General features: G+C 38.4%; 1 protein-coding gene across 3 annotated transcripts in view; it reads right to left on the bottom strand.

Annotated features, from left to right (window-relative positions):
* The window catches only part of kcnh8 (potassium voltage-gated channel subfamily H member 8), a 186,961-nt gene that overhangs the window by 86,526 nt on the left and 82,774 nt on the right, over positions 1-17,661 (bottom strand). For all 3 annotated transcript variants that reach the window (XM_003222163.4, XM_062984575.1, XM_062984574.1), the window contains exons 2-3: positions 16,208-16,441; positions 8,468-8,599 (exon numbers count right to left, since the gene is read on the bottom strand). In XM_003222163.4, the coding sequence (XP_003222211.2) occupies positions 8,468-8,599; positions 16,208-16,441 (366 nt within the window). The remainder of the gene's footprint in view (positions 1-8,467; positions 8,600-16,207; positions 16,442-17,661) is intronic.

The following is a 17,661-nucleotide window of genomic DNA, read 5'->3' on the forward strand; positions in this document are numbered from 1 at the left end:
ATTTATTTAATATTTAGAATGCACTGTTATTAACATAGAGAATCAACATGGTTATGGTACTAATATAACCTGAAATATGGAAATGAGAGCTGTCCTTAGGTCATGAAGTTCACCAAGCAATCTTGGACCACTCACTCTTTCATCTTATCACCAAATGCATAGGATTTTAAGGACAAAATGCAGTATTTTGTATCTTTATTGGCCAAATGGAGCACAATGGTAAAGAAAAGATACAGGTTCTTCTTCTTCAGCATCCTAATTACCACTATTGATCTAGCTATAAATTGGAGGGGTGAAGATACTTATGAGAATAACACCATTACAGATACAGTACTAAATGAGCATGTGAAATCTGAAATGGCTACAAACACAAGTGTCTTGGAGTGAATACTTTTTAGAAGTACTTTACATTTTCTTTCCAATCATAAATATAAGAGAGTTTGTGGGCCCAGAAAGGCTAGCCACTCTCTGCTACTGCATGGTGCACCACTGCCTATGGCAGAAATAATTTCTGCCTTCCACGCATTTAGATGGTGCAGACAATGGATTTTCATAAATACTGATAGACACACCTAGTGTTTCTCCAAGTGAACTGGGACCCTGCTGGAATTAGAGCAGATAAGTGTTTCCATTGGAAATAGTCCTTCAATACAGCTTCTTTTAATGCCCGTGTGTGTGTGAATTACCATCCTGTACATCTGTCATCCTCCAAAAAATGAGTACAAACGTTGTGCCATGATCTGACCTGTCTAATTTATGGCCCATGGTTCCACCTCTCACATCACAATCTTTGTGCCATGACCTGACCGATTTACTGCTCATGGTTCCCAACTCTCACATCTCATAAAGTAGATAATTACCATAACTCGGCTTTTGCTCTAATTCAGGCTAAACTGTGCAGCAGGGCTAGATAAATTACTGTGCAACATCCATCTAATAGTAAGATTTAGTTCTGAGTATTGCTAGAAATGGAGAAAAAGGTATTTGGAGCTTCTCAGACTTGGGCTATCGGTCAAACAAGGCTAATTAAAAACAATACCAAATATATAGACAAGGTGAAGAGAACCCAATTAGCACTACTAATAAAAATAGATTAAAAAGTGTATGCTGATGTCTGTGCAAAATAAAATAGAAAAGTGATGTGTATGTGATTGATGTGAAGACATAAGTACAAAGCAAACCCATTAGTGACGACCACCCACCTATGTCTAAATGCTTCCCTATTTGTTTCATTCCAAATGCATAGCTGGCTAAGGAAGCTTTCTAACATCACTGTAAGTGCTCCAAAAGGCTTTTCTGCCATCATGCTATTTACTTGAATATACTGACTTTTATTTTTACAAGATGTTCTTTCCCATAATAAACTCCCCCATCCCCGCACAGCTGGGGGAGGGAAGTGTCTTTGCCCCTCCCACCGAAAGAGAGAGTTCTAGAAGGGGGCGGGGCTTCTAGGAAGTAGCCCACCTCCTAGATCACTCACTTTCTGGATTTCTACCCGCCCACCACTAACAGTATAGCAGAAGTGTGGTCGCTTAGATGGGCCGGGTAGGAATTTTTTCCCTCCTATGTTCTGGGAGGGTTTTTTCGCCTACCCTATACTGTGCAGAGTGGTAAATTGGGAGGTGTGGTCATTTAAATAGGTTGTCAGTGGAATGCTTAGGGCAATCTCTTATTTTGGTGTGCACCACAAGGCACCTCAGTTTTGGTGTTGTCCAGAGGCATGAATCCTCGCTTAGGGTTTGTACAGCCCCGGCGAGGGTGAACGATTATGGCCTTGGAATGGGAGACTTTGACCTCATTTGTTTCGGAAGCAAAACTCTCCACCAGAGTCCCCTTTAGGTCATCCAGATTTAGTTATGCTGGGGACCTGGTGTTTCACCCTAAATTCAGTTAAAAGGATGGTCAGGCAGGACCACCTTTATTGGCTTATGCCTTACCAAATTTTAAAAATTTCCTCCTCCCCCCTTCTCCTGGCACATCATTCCTATGCGCCAGGAGAGCTCCGGCAGCAGTCTAATTGTGGTCGGGTAAGTTATTTTATTTTAAAACACTTTTGAAAGGGGTTTTTGGGAAGGGGTGAGGGCTGTCTCCCTGTCTACCTGGAAGGTTCTGGGAAGGCATGTCGACACCTCCCTGAAAAGCACGTGCTTTCTGGGGTGTATGTGTGGACTAGAACCCAGGAACAATGTGGTTTTTAAAATGCAATTGCTCCTGGGTTAAAGGGCTGTGTGGAACCGCCCTGTGGCCCCTTCTGCACAACTGTATTAAATTCACATTAAACTTGATTATATGGCAGTGTGGACTCAGATAATCCAGTTCAAAGCAGATATTATGGATTATTTGCCTAAATATTCTGGGTTATATATCTGTGTGGAAAGGCCATAAGTCTACTGCAGTGTATATACCTCATGTATACTGAATACCTGACACATTTTTTCTGTCTAACAGGTTTATCTTGATGCATTTTGCCACAGGAAAATACTGGAGAGAAACTAGGCATAAATTTCTGATTTCTGCCATGACAATCAGCTGTAGTTATGCAAGAGAGGAAAAGAGAGCTTTAAAAATCTTTCTCCAAAGCTATAAGTATACAGACAACAGCTGAAGAACCATTTCCGAAATCTCACAGGCAGATGTGATTAAATAAGAGGATAATGCCACAGAACTGAGTAGAAGGAAGCTTATCTCTGCAATTCCAAAAGCAAATGTTCAGGAGACCAGACAATGTGTCAGGAAACTTTGAAACTGATATAAATATGAGACAGAATATCAAATGGAATTGTGGGAGAAACCTGAATAATGATGGTTCACTTCTAGGCTAATTTTACAATAGTATGTGCTTGATAGGGATTTTTTAAAAGGAAATCAATTGCATTATAGATCCTTAGAATGGAATGGACCATAAAGCCCAACAAGTCCAACCTCCTGCCATACGTATATCATAAAACGTAAATCCACAAAAGAGAGGCCTTTCCAGACATAAACTTTTCTTGTATGCGCTTTAATTATATTTAAAGGATTTTTGCAGCATTTTTGAAATTGATTGAGAGAAAGATGCTGGTAGCATAATTTTTCATAGGCTTCAGTATGTTCATCAGGTCCATTTATGACATCTCTAGGAACAGAACTTTATAGTATGAATGAGCAGGCTGTATGCGTGAATAGCAATAGAACTACAAAACTTTTGGGTATGGAGATGAGGTGACAAGTTCAATTTTAATGATGGCCATTAGAGGACAAAGACAGGAGGAAACATATTTCTTGAAGCTTCAATGAGTACATATGAATAGTGAAGGGAATTACTGGAATGCAGTCTAATGTTGGCCGGGAACCAGAAAGAATATGTGATAAACTGAGCAAGGAGGCCCTAATGCAACAGGGGTGTTGGCTAGTGCCATAATATGTGTAGTGTGCCAGGAGACCATGGTCTTACTTCTACCCACTATTGATGGACTGGAGTTTGTAACTATATTGTAATTCTGCTGCTTCTCTTTGCAATTTTTTTGCAGGCATTGCAGATTGAGTCTTTTCATCTCCCCAAAAGATTTTTAAAGTGCTGGAGAAGCAGACACAAGTCTCTTTCCCTGTTTTCCCTGTATTTGAATACCTGTCACTCTGTCAGGAAATTAACGGTGTGATAGTCTCTTTCACAATCCAGTACTTTTTAAGTAAAAAAAAAATTCTATAATATTTTTTCACTGTTCCGCTTTCACAAATATACATATGCAGTTATGCACACCTATCCTAGGGTTATGTGTACTCTGTATATGTGTGTATTCCTCCCTGCCATCAATTTTAAATGTTGTTATTGAAACAACATTTATCTTGAAGAATGTATGTGGCTTCTGTTGCGTGTGATGATGGGTAATGGTCATTTTTGCTGATTCTGGTTTTTTCTTTTCATTCTGCCTCATCAGCACATCAGTTGAGAAAAAAAACCCAAGTTAAATGAAATACAGCAACAAATACAGTTGTATTACGAGCTCTAAATGCATAATCTTAATATTGTGACCCAAAAATTAGATCAAGAATTGGAGGGTATAAAATATTCATCATCATCATTTTATTTATTTATATATATAGTGCCATCAGTGCACATAGTGTTTTCAAAGTAAGCATATTGTATCATATCACATAATCAGACAAACCAGTTATCATGACCAAGACTATATTATTCAAAGCCAGAAATATTGTAATCGAAAAAAGCTATGTCGTGCCAATATTCTACCCTCATTTATTTCACTATGTATCCAAAGCATTTTCCTTGACTTAAATGGATTTTCTCTATTTCAACACTGCTGAAATAGAAAATATTTTTTCTTGGCATACAGCACCTGAACATACTTCTCTGTTTATTACGTGACCTTTCCTATCTGAGGAAATGTTTATACCCTGCAGTGAAACTTTAGTCCCAAGAAGATGATAAAGACTTGTAAGGTTATCCATAATTCAGGAGCAGAGCTCAATATATAATAATGGTTATTTGTTCAAAGCTTTTCCAAGGAATCTCATCTCTTAAAAGAATGTCTCACTCTTTTTTTTAAAGGGCAAAAGCAGGGCTGGGAATATAGCAGCTTTAGGAACCAGTCCTTGCCCCTAGAATTTGGGATGTGTTCGTGGTGATGGGGGGGGGGGGGGCAGACACAGATGGCTCGAAATGCAAAAGCAACTCATACCAACTCCTCTTCCAAGAAACACAAGAAAGTCCAGGGTGTTTTTTTAAAAAAAATGTCAAACAATATGGAGGACTGCAACCAATGTAAAAGGAAAACTGCCATGTTTGATGACTTCTAGGGCTGTATCTACACTGACAAAAGGTGGATTAACCACAAAACTGGTGCTGGTAGTCCAGATGCTTTATGGCTACTACTGGTGAAGATCTGTCTTTTTAAAAAATGGCTTTACACAGATTTTACTCCAAGCTAAGCAAAATTGTAGAAAAGTATGGTGTTTTCTATAAACTCCAGAGTGCCCTTGGAGGGTTTTGCCATGTGGACATCTGAACTGGGTCTGATTCAGCTCAATCAGGTCAGACAGGAGAAGTTAGGTCAGCCTATTTCCCCATGTGATCAACATGGAGGAGAAGACGTGTCAAGGCACTGACTCGACAGCGTAGACAGGAAGACACAGAAATAGTCTCTTTAATCCCTACAGCAACAGGGAATCCTGTGTCCAGTCCAAGTTCAGTACAGACAGCTAACCAGCAGATCCAAAGCAGTCCAAGGTTATACACAAGCATTAGTCCAAGCACAGGAATAGGCAACACACATAATTAAAGTATTCAGTCTGAGGTCAAAATACAGCACACCAAAGCTCCACATAACATAATGCTGATCCACAAATCCAATTCACTGACTGAAACCTTCAGTATAACAACTGCTTTGTCATACCATCTTTAGTTGTTATGCTAACTGTGCCCCTTCCTAAAACTGAAGGACCTGACAATGGCAGTGCCCACACTGGTAAAATGAAGTCTGGGCCTCTGCAATGCACTGTACACTAGACTATCTCTATACCAAGTTTGGAAATTTCAGTTTGCTCAAAATATGGTAGGCAAATAGTTTATTGGCACATCTAGGAATTATCATGTTATGCCAATATTAAAATCATTCACTGGATGCCGATTAATTTCTAGGTAAGGTACAAAATGTTTCAATTGCCTTTAAAGACCTACATACTTGGCTGGCAATCCTCAGGCTTGCCTTCTCCCATACACTCTGGGGACATTTACTTCAGTCAGCCAACACTAGGCTGACAACTGTTACCATACCTTCAACCACCCTCAGATTATGGACTGATCAGCTGGAGGAGACTAGACAGCTAAGTAGGCTTTCTGTGTTCAAAACAGCAGTAAAGATCAGTTTCTTCCCATAGGTCTAGCCAGATATTTTTGAAAGCATGCATTTAAATATATACATATTCATTCATTGATTTAAAATTTATTGATTTTATATGCTCTTTTAATTGGTGATATATGTCTAGTTGTTTGTTCCTTGCCTTGATCAATAGGGAGGAGGAGGAGGAGGAGGAGGAGGAAGCTGTTTTTCATAGTGTAATTGCATGCACTGTGCCATCTTTTTTTAAAAAAAAAAAAGTTTAGTTTTTAATCTTTTAGAAAATACTTTAAGAATGATCAGTGCCTGTTATTCCCCATTATCATATACATTCAAAAAGAAAAAAGAACAATGAACCTTAACAACCACTTTCTTGCCCATGACAGTAGTGACCTTTTGTTCCCTATTTATAAGGCCATATAATTATGGTGCCATTGTAATGCCAAATTTTTCAGTCATGGCAGGAATCCACTTTTTCTCCCTCAAATGTACGAACATTAAAGAATACCATGTTCAAAGTTATTACATTCTCTCTTTGGCTATAAGAATTTAAAAAACCATTAATTAGTAATGTCATCCATTATTCAGTGTTCTGCAACAATGCAACTACAACTTTGCTCCCAAAATTAAAATGTGAGTGTTTACACCTTTCCTTCTAATGTTCTGGTTGAAAAATAATGACAGAGCTATTTTTGAAATACTCATTGCAAATCATAAGCATTCACAATCTTCTTGTCCCCCATTTTCCTAAAGTGTGGAATTACTTTGTAACAGGTATCAGTGATCCATGGAATCTTGATGTGATTGAGCTTCATTTTCTTGACTATTGTCCAACTCATTGTAGAGTCCATTATAGTGTTCTAGCTCCTCTCCAGCCTCATGTGATTTTCCTAACAATGGTAAATATAGTTGGATGTTACACTAATAAACCTGCTCCTGAAGTCTGCATGGTACTAATCCACATAGTTGTTGTGGCCCTCCAGATATAATGTGCATTAACTCTATTGACTATGCAGGCAACTGCTGGAATTAAAGTCCAACCGCATTTGGAGGATCACTAGTTATTCAATATAGTACTTAATGCTATGGTTTTGAGGACAAATTCCTTACATAGCAATGGAATTTACTTTGAGAAATACCTGAAGTGAAAATTTACCTACAAATGGATATTGCCATCGTATTTTGGCATGCATATCAGGTAACAGCTGGCCATCTCTTTTTTGGCACATTTCAACCTTTCTGCACTGTGGCTTCAACATAGGCTAAACAGCAGCTTTTCCTATCCCAAACTCACCTTAAAGTATGAAGAAAAGTGGTTGTTCTTTGTGGACCTAAATCATCATATTTCTTTGCATGTAAATGAGTATAAAACTATTCAGAAATGCTACATAGAACCGAAGTACAAAGCAATATGAAAAGCTGCATGGTTCAGTTCAAAGACTTCATGGAAATGAGGGAGACAGGCATTGCAAACATAGCTTAAGATACTTTGTTGTGTGAGGTATAGAAGAAAATTCTGTGTTGTCTATCTCCATACCACGTATTGAGGTGCAATATACAGAAATACAGGAAAATTATTTGGCACCTAAGATGACAATTTTATAAATGTTTCTACATTTTGGCAATAAAACACAGTTAATGATAACTCTAATATAAATAATTTTCTGCCCTTTTGCGATCCATGTTAACTGCTGCCTGAGAAAGCTATGTTACTCTATTTATAAGGCTGGCCCTGCTTTGAAAGAAAATGCTAACCAACCATGCTGCCTTTCCTAACTTACCCCACAGTTCTGACTTTGGCAAGCCTAGTAGTTTTAAGTAGGGATCAATGATGTAACACCACCCCCCCACACACACACACATATACATACATGTTCACAAAACCCCTCTAAGTATTTGACAGAAAACGATTACATTGTGTCCTCCATATCTGCTGTCTCTAGATCAGTGGATTTCAACAAGTTGACAAGAGACTGGGAGAAAGAAAGGGAACTGGCTTTTGGGTTGGAGAAGGGTGTGTATAGGAAGGAGGTGGCAGAGTAGAATGGATTGCATAGTATTCGAGATTTATATAAAGTCCCTTTATATAATGGACCAGCACCCACATTTTGGAACAGTATACATACGGATGCACAACAGTGTTGTTAGCCCTTCATTACAAGTTTGTAAAAGCTTAATATTATATAAACAAATGACCAAAATGGGCATAGTCATGCTGACTACACTTATTGATCTGCAACGAGATAGTGAGAAAGTTTGCAAATTTTGAAGGTAAATCAGATTTATTTTCAAGTCAGATTAATTCAAGTCTTTGGCCCTATGCAATCTCTTAACTGCTTTTCTTAAGATTGTGACTAATAACTGACTACTGTAGTTCAAAAAACTAATTCAAGCTTGTTAGCAAAATTAGGGTGGGGCCTTTGCAATTCTCAGCTAGAGAGGTCCTTGCCTTCGTAAAGTACATTTCCCAGAATTCTGCAGGAGGCAAAAGACACTAAGAAAGTGAGGGTGCTCACTTTAAAACACTAGTTTAATAAAGTCCATAATGCGATCTTTTCCAATAGCAATGTTCATTTTTCACATTTTATGTCCTATGAAAATATATCACTTTTCATTGTGTAAATGAGACAAACCTTCCTTTTTGTCATCCAGAGGAATCTTCACTTTTGTATCCGTTATGTCTTTGAAAGAAGACAGAAACAGAACCACATCACCTTTTTCATTTTTGATAGGGACAATGTCCAGCAAGCACCAAAATGAAGACCCTATAAGAAAAATAACACAATAAAGACATTGCATATTTAATTCAAACTGTTATCTGTTTTTTTAAAAAACTAAAAATATTACAGTGAGCTATATCTCACAATCCTTTTAAAAGGTGAATAAGTCGTGACAGATGTTCAGCCCCTGTAATTCTGCTTTTTTCCTGAAAAAAAATTATTGTATTTAATGAACTCTAATGCTCACCTTATTTTTGGGTTAAATTATCTTCCCAAAATTAGGGTGTGGATTAGATTCACATAATATGGTAATCTTAGTCCTGAGTCAAAGCAAAAGGGGAAGCTAGTTCAGGAGCATCTGGAGCTCCTATTTGAGGGACCTTGTAAAACTATATGATTCCATAGCATTGAGTCAGGGCAGTTAAAGTGGATTCATTCTACAGCATAGATGCACATCAAGCTTTTATTTTCCATTGCTGGAAGCTTTGGTGTTCTAACACTTTTGCTTTTAAAGAAGTAATTTTGACCTCATCAGACAGACAATCCCCCAATTCAAGGACAGCCACTGTAAAATAACGGGGAGTCACGACTGCCATCAGACAACACAGCTGTAGTTTCAGTTGTCATTCCTGCCCCCCCCCCCCCCCCCCCCGGTCACAGAACTACAAATCTATTGTTAATTTGGGCCGATCTTTGATCACAGAAAAAAAATCATGAAATTAGCAAAAATAGTGTGAAGGACCCGTTATTTTGTCTCAAAATGACATGTGATGGAGTCCATGACAGTCTCCATCCAGTTTCGGCACTTGTCATGCTGATGAGGGACATTCTTATGGGCAGTCCTTAGAGCAGCAAGCTGTCATCCTTGTTTATAGAAATGCATGATTACTCCTTCACAAAAAATTAGAAATGAAAGATATTGCAGAATAGACACACTGGAGAAGTGAGGAAATTATTTATTTATTTACAGTATTTATATTCCACCCTTCTCACCCCGAAGGGGACTCAGGGCGGATCACATTACACATATAAGGCAAACATGCAATGCCTTAACATAGAACAAAGACAGAAGACAAACGCAAGCTCCGAGCTGGCCTTGAACTCATGACCTCATGGTCAGAGTGATTTGCTGCAGCTGGCTGCAGCTGGCTGCTCAACAGCCTGCGCCACAGCTGGGCTCGAAACTGGCAGTTTTCCTTTGCTGTTTGGTTTACATTTATTATTGTTTATTATTAAGTTATTTAATTGTTTCCCAAAAATTTTCCAAAAATATTTAATATGTCTGATGAAAGGAAAAGTCACAAAACAGAGAGATGGAGGACTGAAAGGTACTATCAGTTCACAATTCTTCTCTTTACTTTTTAAAATGATGCCCCCCCCAACACTACTGTCTGATAAGGTTCTTTGTTCTCACAGCCTTTCTTCTATACAGTATATCTTTTTTTGGTCAGGTCAGAATTGCCAATATGATATTTTCTCAGGACCTGAGATTTTGAAATCAAAACCTGAGACATAGACATAGCCTCTTTCACAGTGTGTATATCATGATGATGCCACAACAGTGATATCAAAATGAACAGGTCCTGATGATATCATTACTAGGCATGGGAGAATCTTCGGAATAAGTCGTTTATCATAATAAATTCATTATTCAAAATAGATCCAAAGGGGTTTCCGAGGTGGTTTGGTAACATTTTCAACATTATAAAGTTAGAAATCTTTACACTGCTGTTGTTTTCCAATCTTGAATTTCTGCTTCCCTTTTGTATTCTAATACACAAGAAAATAAGATGCCTGTCTAACTTACATTTGAACCCTACAGATAAACAAAATCCTCTGCACATGTAACCGTATGAAATGGCATTTCAAACAAATGAAAATATACTTCCCCACTTTTCAGAAAGGTTTTTACAATAAAGAACTATACCTCCTCGCCTCGGCTGCTATACACAAAGAGCACTGCCACGGTCAGCAGGCATGGTCTAAAACTGACTGCGCAGAATTGCATTTATGCATTATTTTTATTGCTCCTAGCTATTTCTCTAGAAAATAAAATTCTATCTCTGTGCCGTCGCGCCTGGGGCTGTAAACTCTTAGTGAAAGAGGCATGGACGTGACATCTTTCCCCAGGGGATTGCTTCTTGCCCTCCTTTAGGGAAACTGGAACTCCCAAGGACCAAAACACTGTAGTTAACTCAAAAACTGGGTTTATTCTTCACAAAGGGGGTAAAAGAAAATATACATTACAGTCTTTGATTGTTTAAGTCCATGAAGCTTGTCCAGATCCCTCTTTCTCTGGCTGTGAATGCCGGAGCAAACTCGGCCTCAGTCCAATGACCTATGTCTGAAGACAAGAGTCTTCCTCTGTTGCCAAAGGACTGATGTGAAGGCGCTTGAGACTCCTCAACGTTGTTCAGGTTGGCCCTGAACATGAAGTGTGAGTCCCAAGGGTAAGAACCTCAGAATTGGTGCTGAGAGGTAACTTTTGAAGGGCTTTCAGAGCCAAGCCTCTCTTTCACGTCCATCCGATAGAGTGGAATGAAAAGGAGGAAACACAGTCCTACTCCAGGAAGAGGTGGAGCCAAACAGTTTTGCTGAGTGAGCAATGTAACAGGTACAAACAACATTGATTGACAGATATAAATAACCAATCCAACTACATTTACAGGGTAAGGGCAAAATCAGGCATGATACAACAATTCAAATCTTGAAACTTATAGTTCCAACATATACATGGCGCCACTCGCGCCGTCACAATCTCCCTCCAGTCCCAGAAAGCTCTTTAGGTTCAAACTTTTAATGTTCTTAGATCTAAGTATAGCCCTTCCAGAAAGGCCCTATATCCCAGGATCTGATCCCAGGTTTTTTGTTTATCCCAGATTATCTGGCAGTATCTAGTATATAGCAGAAAACCTGGAATCAGATCCTGGGATATAGGGCCTGTCTGGAAGGGCCCAGTATTGTAAAAGGAGACAGAGAGTGGATTTAAGAGTAGATGCAAGAATTAAACCAGAATAAAACTTCTTTCAAACTGAGGACCAGACTGGAGTTCATTTTAAATGGCCTCATTTCTTAAACATCTGTATCTTTTTTAGCCATCCCATGGTACTTACAAACACAATACTCTGGGAGAGTTCTCTCCTACAGAAGTGGGAGAGAACTGTTATTAAGGGCATGTCTACACAGGGCAAAAAACCCAGACCCACTGCAAATGGACTGCTGGCTGCCTTCATGATGTACAATAGTTTTCAGTGAGAGTCTGTTTTTTTTTTTTTTGGCTATACTCTTAATTTGCACCACTTGAAAAAAGTTAGGGAATACTCTGGAGTTTGTTGGAAACTCCATGGTATCCTGGGCCTTTAGGGTAGTCTGGATAACTGGATTGGGTCCAATTCTGCCTGATTCCTTGTCCACACCATAACCTGTTATAATGTAAACATAGTATTTCTATATCAGTTAGCACATATAAATCAGCATGGAAAACTAAGCCACATTAGATTGCCCAAAGGGAGAGAGAAGAGGGGATTTTAAAAATTACCTTCAAATGCTTTTAAGATGCATTGGTGTATTTTTTACATGTCTGGATTTCAAAAAAGGCTTCCACAACACACCCACAAAAAGATTAAATGGTAATGAATTTTAAAAATAAATATATATTTTAAGATGCATAGCCTTCAATCTGTGGACAGTAGACTTGTGCACTGATTCGTATTGGCTGTTTTCCTTTGGCTTCTTTGGATGCCCGTAATGGCAAGGGCTCTGCCGCCATGTTTTTTTTCAATGTGGCTACCAGTTGTGGCTCCTTCTGCTCTATTCGGGATCATGCTGCATGCGGAGAGGCTGCCGCATGCTTGCATGGGATTTCCCTGTGAACCCTGCCTGTTGGGCCAATCAGAGTAGAAGAAATAGCCATGACGTGTCTTATGCAAACTGTATCTATGTAATGTACCTGTCTAATAAGGGGACATGCTTCTTGCTTGCTTGTGGATGGTGGGCTTTGGGTCTCTTCGTATGTTGTGAGAACAAGAAATGCAAAAGCTTTGGAAATAGTTGCTGTTGTTTTTTATTAGTAAAGAAAGTGTAATAGTGGGCTGTGTGATGTGGAAGTGCATCTTTGACATTTGGCAGGAAGGAATGGTGCCCCGCTGCTGCTCCTGGAGAAGTTACAGGGCAGAGCTGGGGGGGGGGGGGGGGAATACATTTTTGGGAATCTTTTAAGGAGATTTTATTTCTAGAAAGAAAAAGAATCCTAAAAATCAGGGGATGACCCAAACATTATACAACCTGGTGGGCCAGCAGTGGTAGATGTATCCTCCAAGTGTGGCCATTTTCATCCCAAACTTGACAGGAAGGGGATCTAGAGCCTCACCAGGCTGCATTAATTCTATAGTGTTGAACTACATCAGTTCAACAGTGTTGATGCACCCATAGTCAGTTGAACCATGAAATCCATTGACATTATATCTGATCATAGGTCATAGATTAAAGTAACTGACACTATACAGTATATGAAAAACTTTAAAAGATTGCTTAGAAGATTTTAGAATGAGAAATAAAACAAAGAAAATGTGACGTTCCTGACAGCATAATGCAATAGCAGAAAAGACATTGAATTCAAACTTCTGAGCTTTGTTTCTTTAAATAAAAAGCAATTATTTTTTTAAATTAAATTATATGATAGAATGCTAATAGAAATAAAACATAGCTCCCTGAAGCCATTGTGCCTACGGTGTTTCCTGGTAGTTATGGCTTTACACATTTGTGTGCCTATTACTCAATTTTTAAATAATGTTATGTATTTAGTTAAGTGCCTGAAATGACTAGTAGCAAGATAAGCTTGCACTAAAAGTGTCAAACTTGTCAATTAGGGAACACAAACTTGCTACAGGTTCTAAGTTTAAAATCACAGAATAGTTTTACATTATTCTATATTACGCTTACTTACTACATATCCCAAGGCTTTTTCGTTTTTCTAAAACAGATCATGAAAATAAATTAAAGTACCTGGAGTGTAATGTATTTCATATGTAGGATTACACATCCTGGATTTATTTCAAGAGGCAAAACATAATAAAAGCTATTTCCCCATTGTGTTTCTTTGTCAGAAAGGAGTGGAGTTCAAAAGCTAGCAATGGTTTGAATGCTGCTGCTACTTCCACAAGCAGGTAATGCTGAAAAGAACAAGCCAAGCAAACCTGACCTTTTTCTCATTAGATGCATCCTTGATGTTGAGACACTGCAGAAGCTACTATGATACACACTATGTCCTGAAAGAAGTGGTGGCAACACTATTCACAGTCAAGGGCTGGAGTACTAACTCTCTTTGAAACATAGGAAGCGGACATATACCAGGTTAGATTATTTTTTTTGTCTTTTTCTACTTCTCAATGTCTTAGATAGAAAGCAGATCTCCTTATTTCATACTACACAATCCACAAGTTTAGCAAAGCATATTCCATGGACCTAGGATCCTTTCCTTCCAGATGCAGTCACAGAGTAATCTCAGGGGACTCCTATTGCATAACCATATGTATTATTTCAGTTATGATGTACAGAAGTAAGCTTTCTCTTCAGTCCTCCAATCAGCCATTCCATGCTTTCCAACTGAATCTATATTCCTAAAATGCTTGAACAAAACCGATTGCTTATATTGCCAAGTATAGTAGGCCCTTGGTACCCACCGGAACTTGGTTCTAGCAACCCAAAATCCATTTATGCTCAAGTACCGTTGTGTACAATGGCATCATAATCTGGTGCCCCTTATATGAAATGGCAAAATCAAGGTCTATCTTTTGGAGTTTTTTATTTGGAATATTTCCAAGCCATATATGGTTGTAGAATCCATGGGTATGGATGTTCAGCTGAATGTTAAACCTAGGCATGCATATACAGTTTGTCATTTTTACTCACTTCACAGCACCAATATAATTACAGAATTGAATGGAATTTGCTGTCATGACGCTGAATATTTGCATGATGATATCCATCATTTCATTATGAAATATAAAATAACTTGGAAACTGCCCATGTCCAATCTGTCAACTTCCCAATTATAATTTATGAAGAAAGAGAAGGGAGAAGAAAAGATGTTGAAACGACCAAGTTGTTAATGCTTGATATGATGGCCATTGACTCCACCATTGGCCACTCTGAGTGGTCATTTTTGTTCCCATGGGATGTGACACCCTGAATTTTAGGCAATCCTAGGTATACTACTCCTTCCCTCCTTGAAATTGGAATCCTGAAAAATGTTTAAGGAAACAAGTTAATGTTTCTGGCCTTCCCCAGTTACCTGAATATTAATCCTCTCCCCTGAAATGAACATATACATTTCGCAGAAATGGCTGTGTTTCCTCCTAAATTGAAACGTTTAGTTGCTAACATTAATCTATTTGAACTGAAAATTGTGTTCACATTTTTATGCTTTTCAGTTTTTTAAACCATGTTACCACAGTGCTTTTTTAAAGGGTCAACTAAAGATAAAATCCTTTAAATATTAAGCTACTTCCCATAGCTCATTGTCGCAGTGGATTTTTGATCATCACAATTTTTTGTTACTTTTTGTTATAATATTTTGCACAAGTGGGGAAACTTCAGGGGCTCCTTTCTACAATGGTAGAACACATTTACCACCCAGCCCATCAAGTTCCAGAACGTTTCACTTGCCCACATATTTTTGGGAAATTTTCAAAGTTTTATAAATACGATTTTTTAAAAAATCTACAAGAGCTATATCCTTGAATTTTCTATACAATGACATAAGATAAGAGAGGATCATTCCCCCTAACCTTTAGAAATATTCATATATCCACTAATTTTAGGGATTTTACATTTTTTTTACCAAAACAATTTTTAAAAAAGAAGCCATAACAACTATCTCATTGAATGTCTCTTATATTAACCAATAGAACTTCTTACAGGGATTTTGTCCCAGCACAGAGATTTACTTACTAGAAGTATCAGTCAGTCATCCTCTTTGCAGATTCAACAATTTATTAGAACTCTGGTTGGCTAATGCTATGGAAGAACAAATCTCTCCCCTAGCCTGATTGGGGCTTTCTGATGCTGAACAGAATTCTGGGAAATGTAGTTTAGGACAGGACCTTTTGAATTCTCTGTCATAGGGCTCCTTGCCTTCCCAAACTACATTTCTCAGTCTCTTTCTCAGCAAACTCTGCTTTCTCCCTGATGTTTCAGTCTTCTAATTGTGAGAGGCCATTAAGTTAAAGAGGACTGGCAGTCCTTTTGGTTTTGCTTTACTTGCTTGTGCTGAAAATGAAACTGACTTCAGGAGGTTTCCGAGGTTTACATAATTCAAACAAAAAGTATTGGGTAAGTTTCAATTCATAAGTTTTGTGTGCAAGTCATGCCCACATGTCAGATATCGCATTATAGGTACAAATTTAACTAATTTGTTCCAACTTATGACGACTAACAAAAAATTGCACTACCCTATTGAATATAGCACAACTTCACAATGCAGTTTTGGATTTCATAATATGTTATCATTCATGCATATTCCTATAGAATTCTGAACGTTCAGATGAAAAAGCAATGTTTAAATAGAGGTTGCATAACCATTGAACTGAATAATGGTTGCATTCGCTGTTTGCCTCGAAGCAATTAAGCAGTGGTGAATGAAATAATACTCACCATTCTTTTTATAAAACATTATTTCTCCTTTGAATTCTATCTTTTCTTCCAGTGACTTTTCAATTTGGAGAATCATCTGCTCATTTGTTTCAGCACCATATAAAAATTTACAGCTGCAGCTCTTCTGCATGACTTCTGTTCGTGCAAATCCGGAAAGCTCACAGAAGCCATCGGAACAGTAAACTATGGGAAATCCCTTAGCCACCTGAGCATTTGCAAGGATGAAGTTACTATCTGTAGAAAAAAACACAAAATAAAACATAGATGATTCATTAGAGAAATATAGAGCTGAATGAACTTGGGGAGGGTTAGATACAGTCAAACACTTCTTTGAGGAAAAGCAGCCTCTTGCTAGCTTTACAGGACACACTGATGTCCTTTCTAAGGGGCATTCATCATATTTATGCATTCCCCTCTCTTACCCATTCTCACATATTATAAGTGGGATGAAGGGGCTTGAGGATGAAGGGGCTTGAGGATGAAGGGGCTTGAGGATGAAGGGGCTTGAGGATTTTCTCACAGATTGTAATATCTAAAGTGATTTGTCCCAATACATTTTGTTGCTTGAAAAGATAAGAATGTGCCTCCCCATTCCGCCCACAAAAGGTAAACAAGTCAGAATCTGAATCTTATTTCAACAATGAAAAATATTTCAATAATGAAAATGGTATAGCCTCTTCCATTGCACATAAGGCAGGAGAGTAATTTTAGAGGGTCTGTGGCAGGCCAGGGGATCAGTCTGACATCAGTGTGGTGGGGAATTCACTTTTAATTTCAATGTAAATTTAAAAGAGCTTATCAAGGATCCAGCACTTTGGATAGTTCCTTCAAAATCCAGGCTAAAACCAGAGTGGATTTACCACTGCACTAGCATGGAAGCTACCATTTGCCACTTCATATGGCATTCAGTCTCTATGTACTCCTAACTTCTCCGCATCTGTCAGTTGAGGCGACTGCCTCATTCTTTGTCATGGAAAACTAATCATGCATTTAGAGTTTTGTCAAGCAAACATATCACTATTCAGATCCATTAAATGTAAGAGCAGTGAAGAATGATGAATCCCTGTGCAAAAACTTTCCAGGCCGCAAAGCTCAGCTAAATTCAACACAACCACTTTGCAATCTTAAAATACCTCTTCATCTCTGGAAATTGCAACAACAATAACTTTTGCTGGTGGGTGCTAGGAGGGAACCCATCCAATTTGATGAAACCTCTTACTGAGGAACTACAACTTCCTCAGACCTGCTTATTGCAAGGCCAAACGCCTAGATGGGAAAGGGAAAGAACTTGCCTGGTTAATTCAGAAAAAGCACAAGGAACAACAGGGATCTGGACCCGCATATAATATTCAGTCTATTTATGCCTATGTGGATTCAACCATCTGCAAATTCAACCATCCATGGCTTGAAAATATTCCAAAAACAAGTCAACCCAAACGTTAAGATCCTCAAAG

The sequence above is a fragment of the Anolis carolinensis genome, chromosome 6 (genome assembly GCF_035594765.1).
Source record: "Anolis carolinensis isolate JA03-04 chromosome 6, rAnoCar3.1.pri, whole genome shotgun sequence".
Lineage (NCBI taxonomy): Eukaryota > Metazoa > Chordata > Lepidosauria > Squamata > Dactyloidae > Anolis > Anolis carolinensis.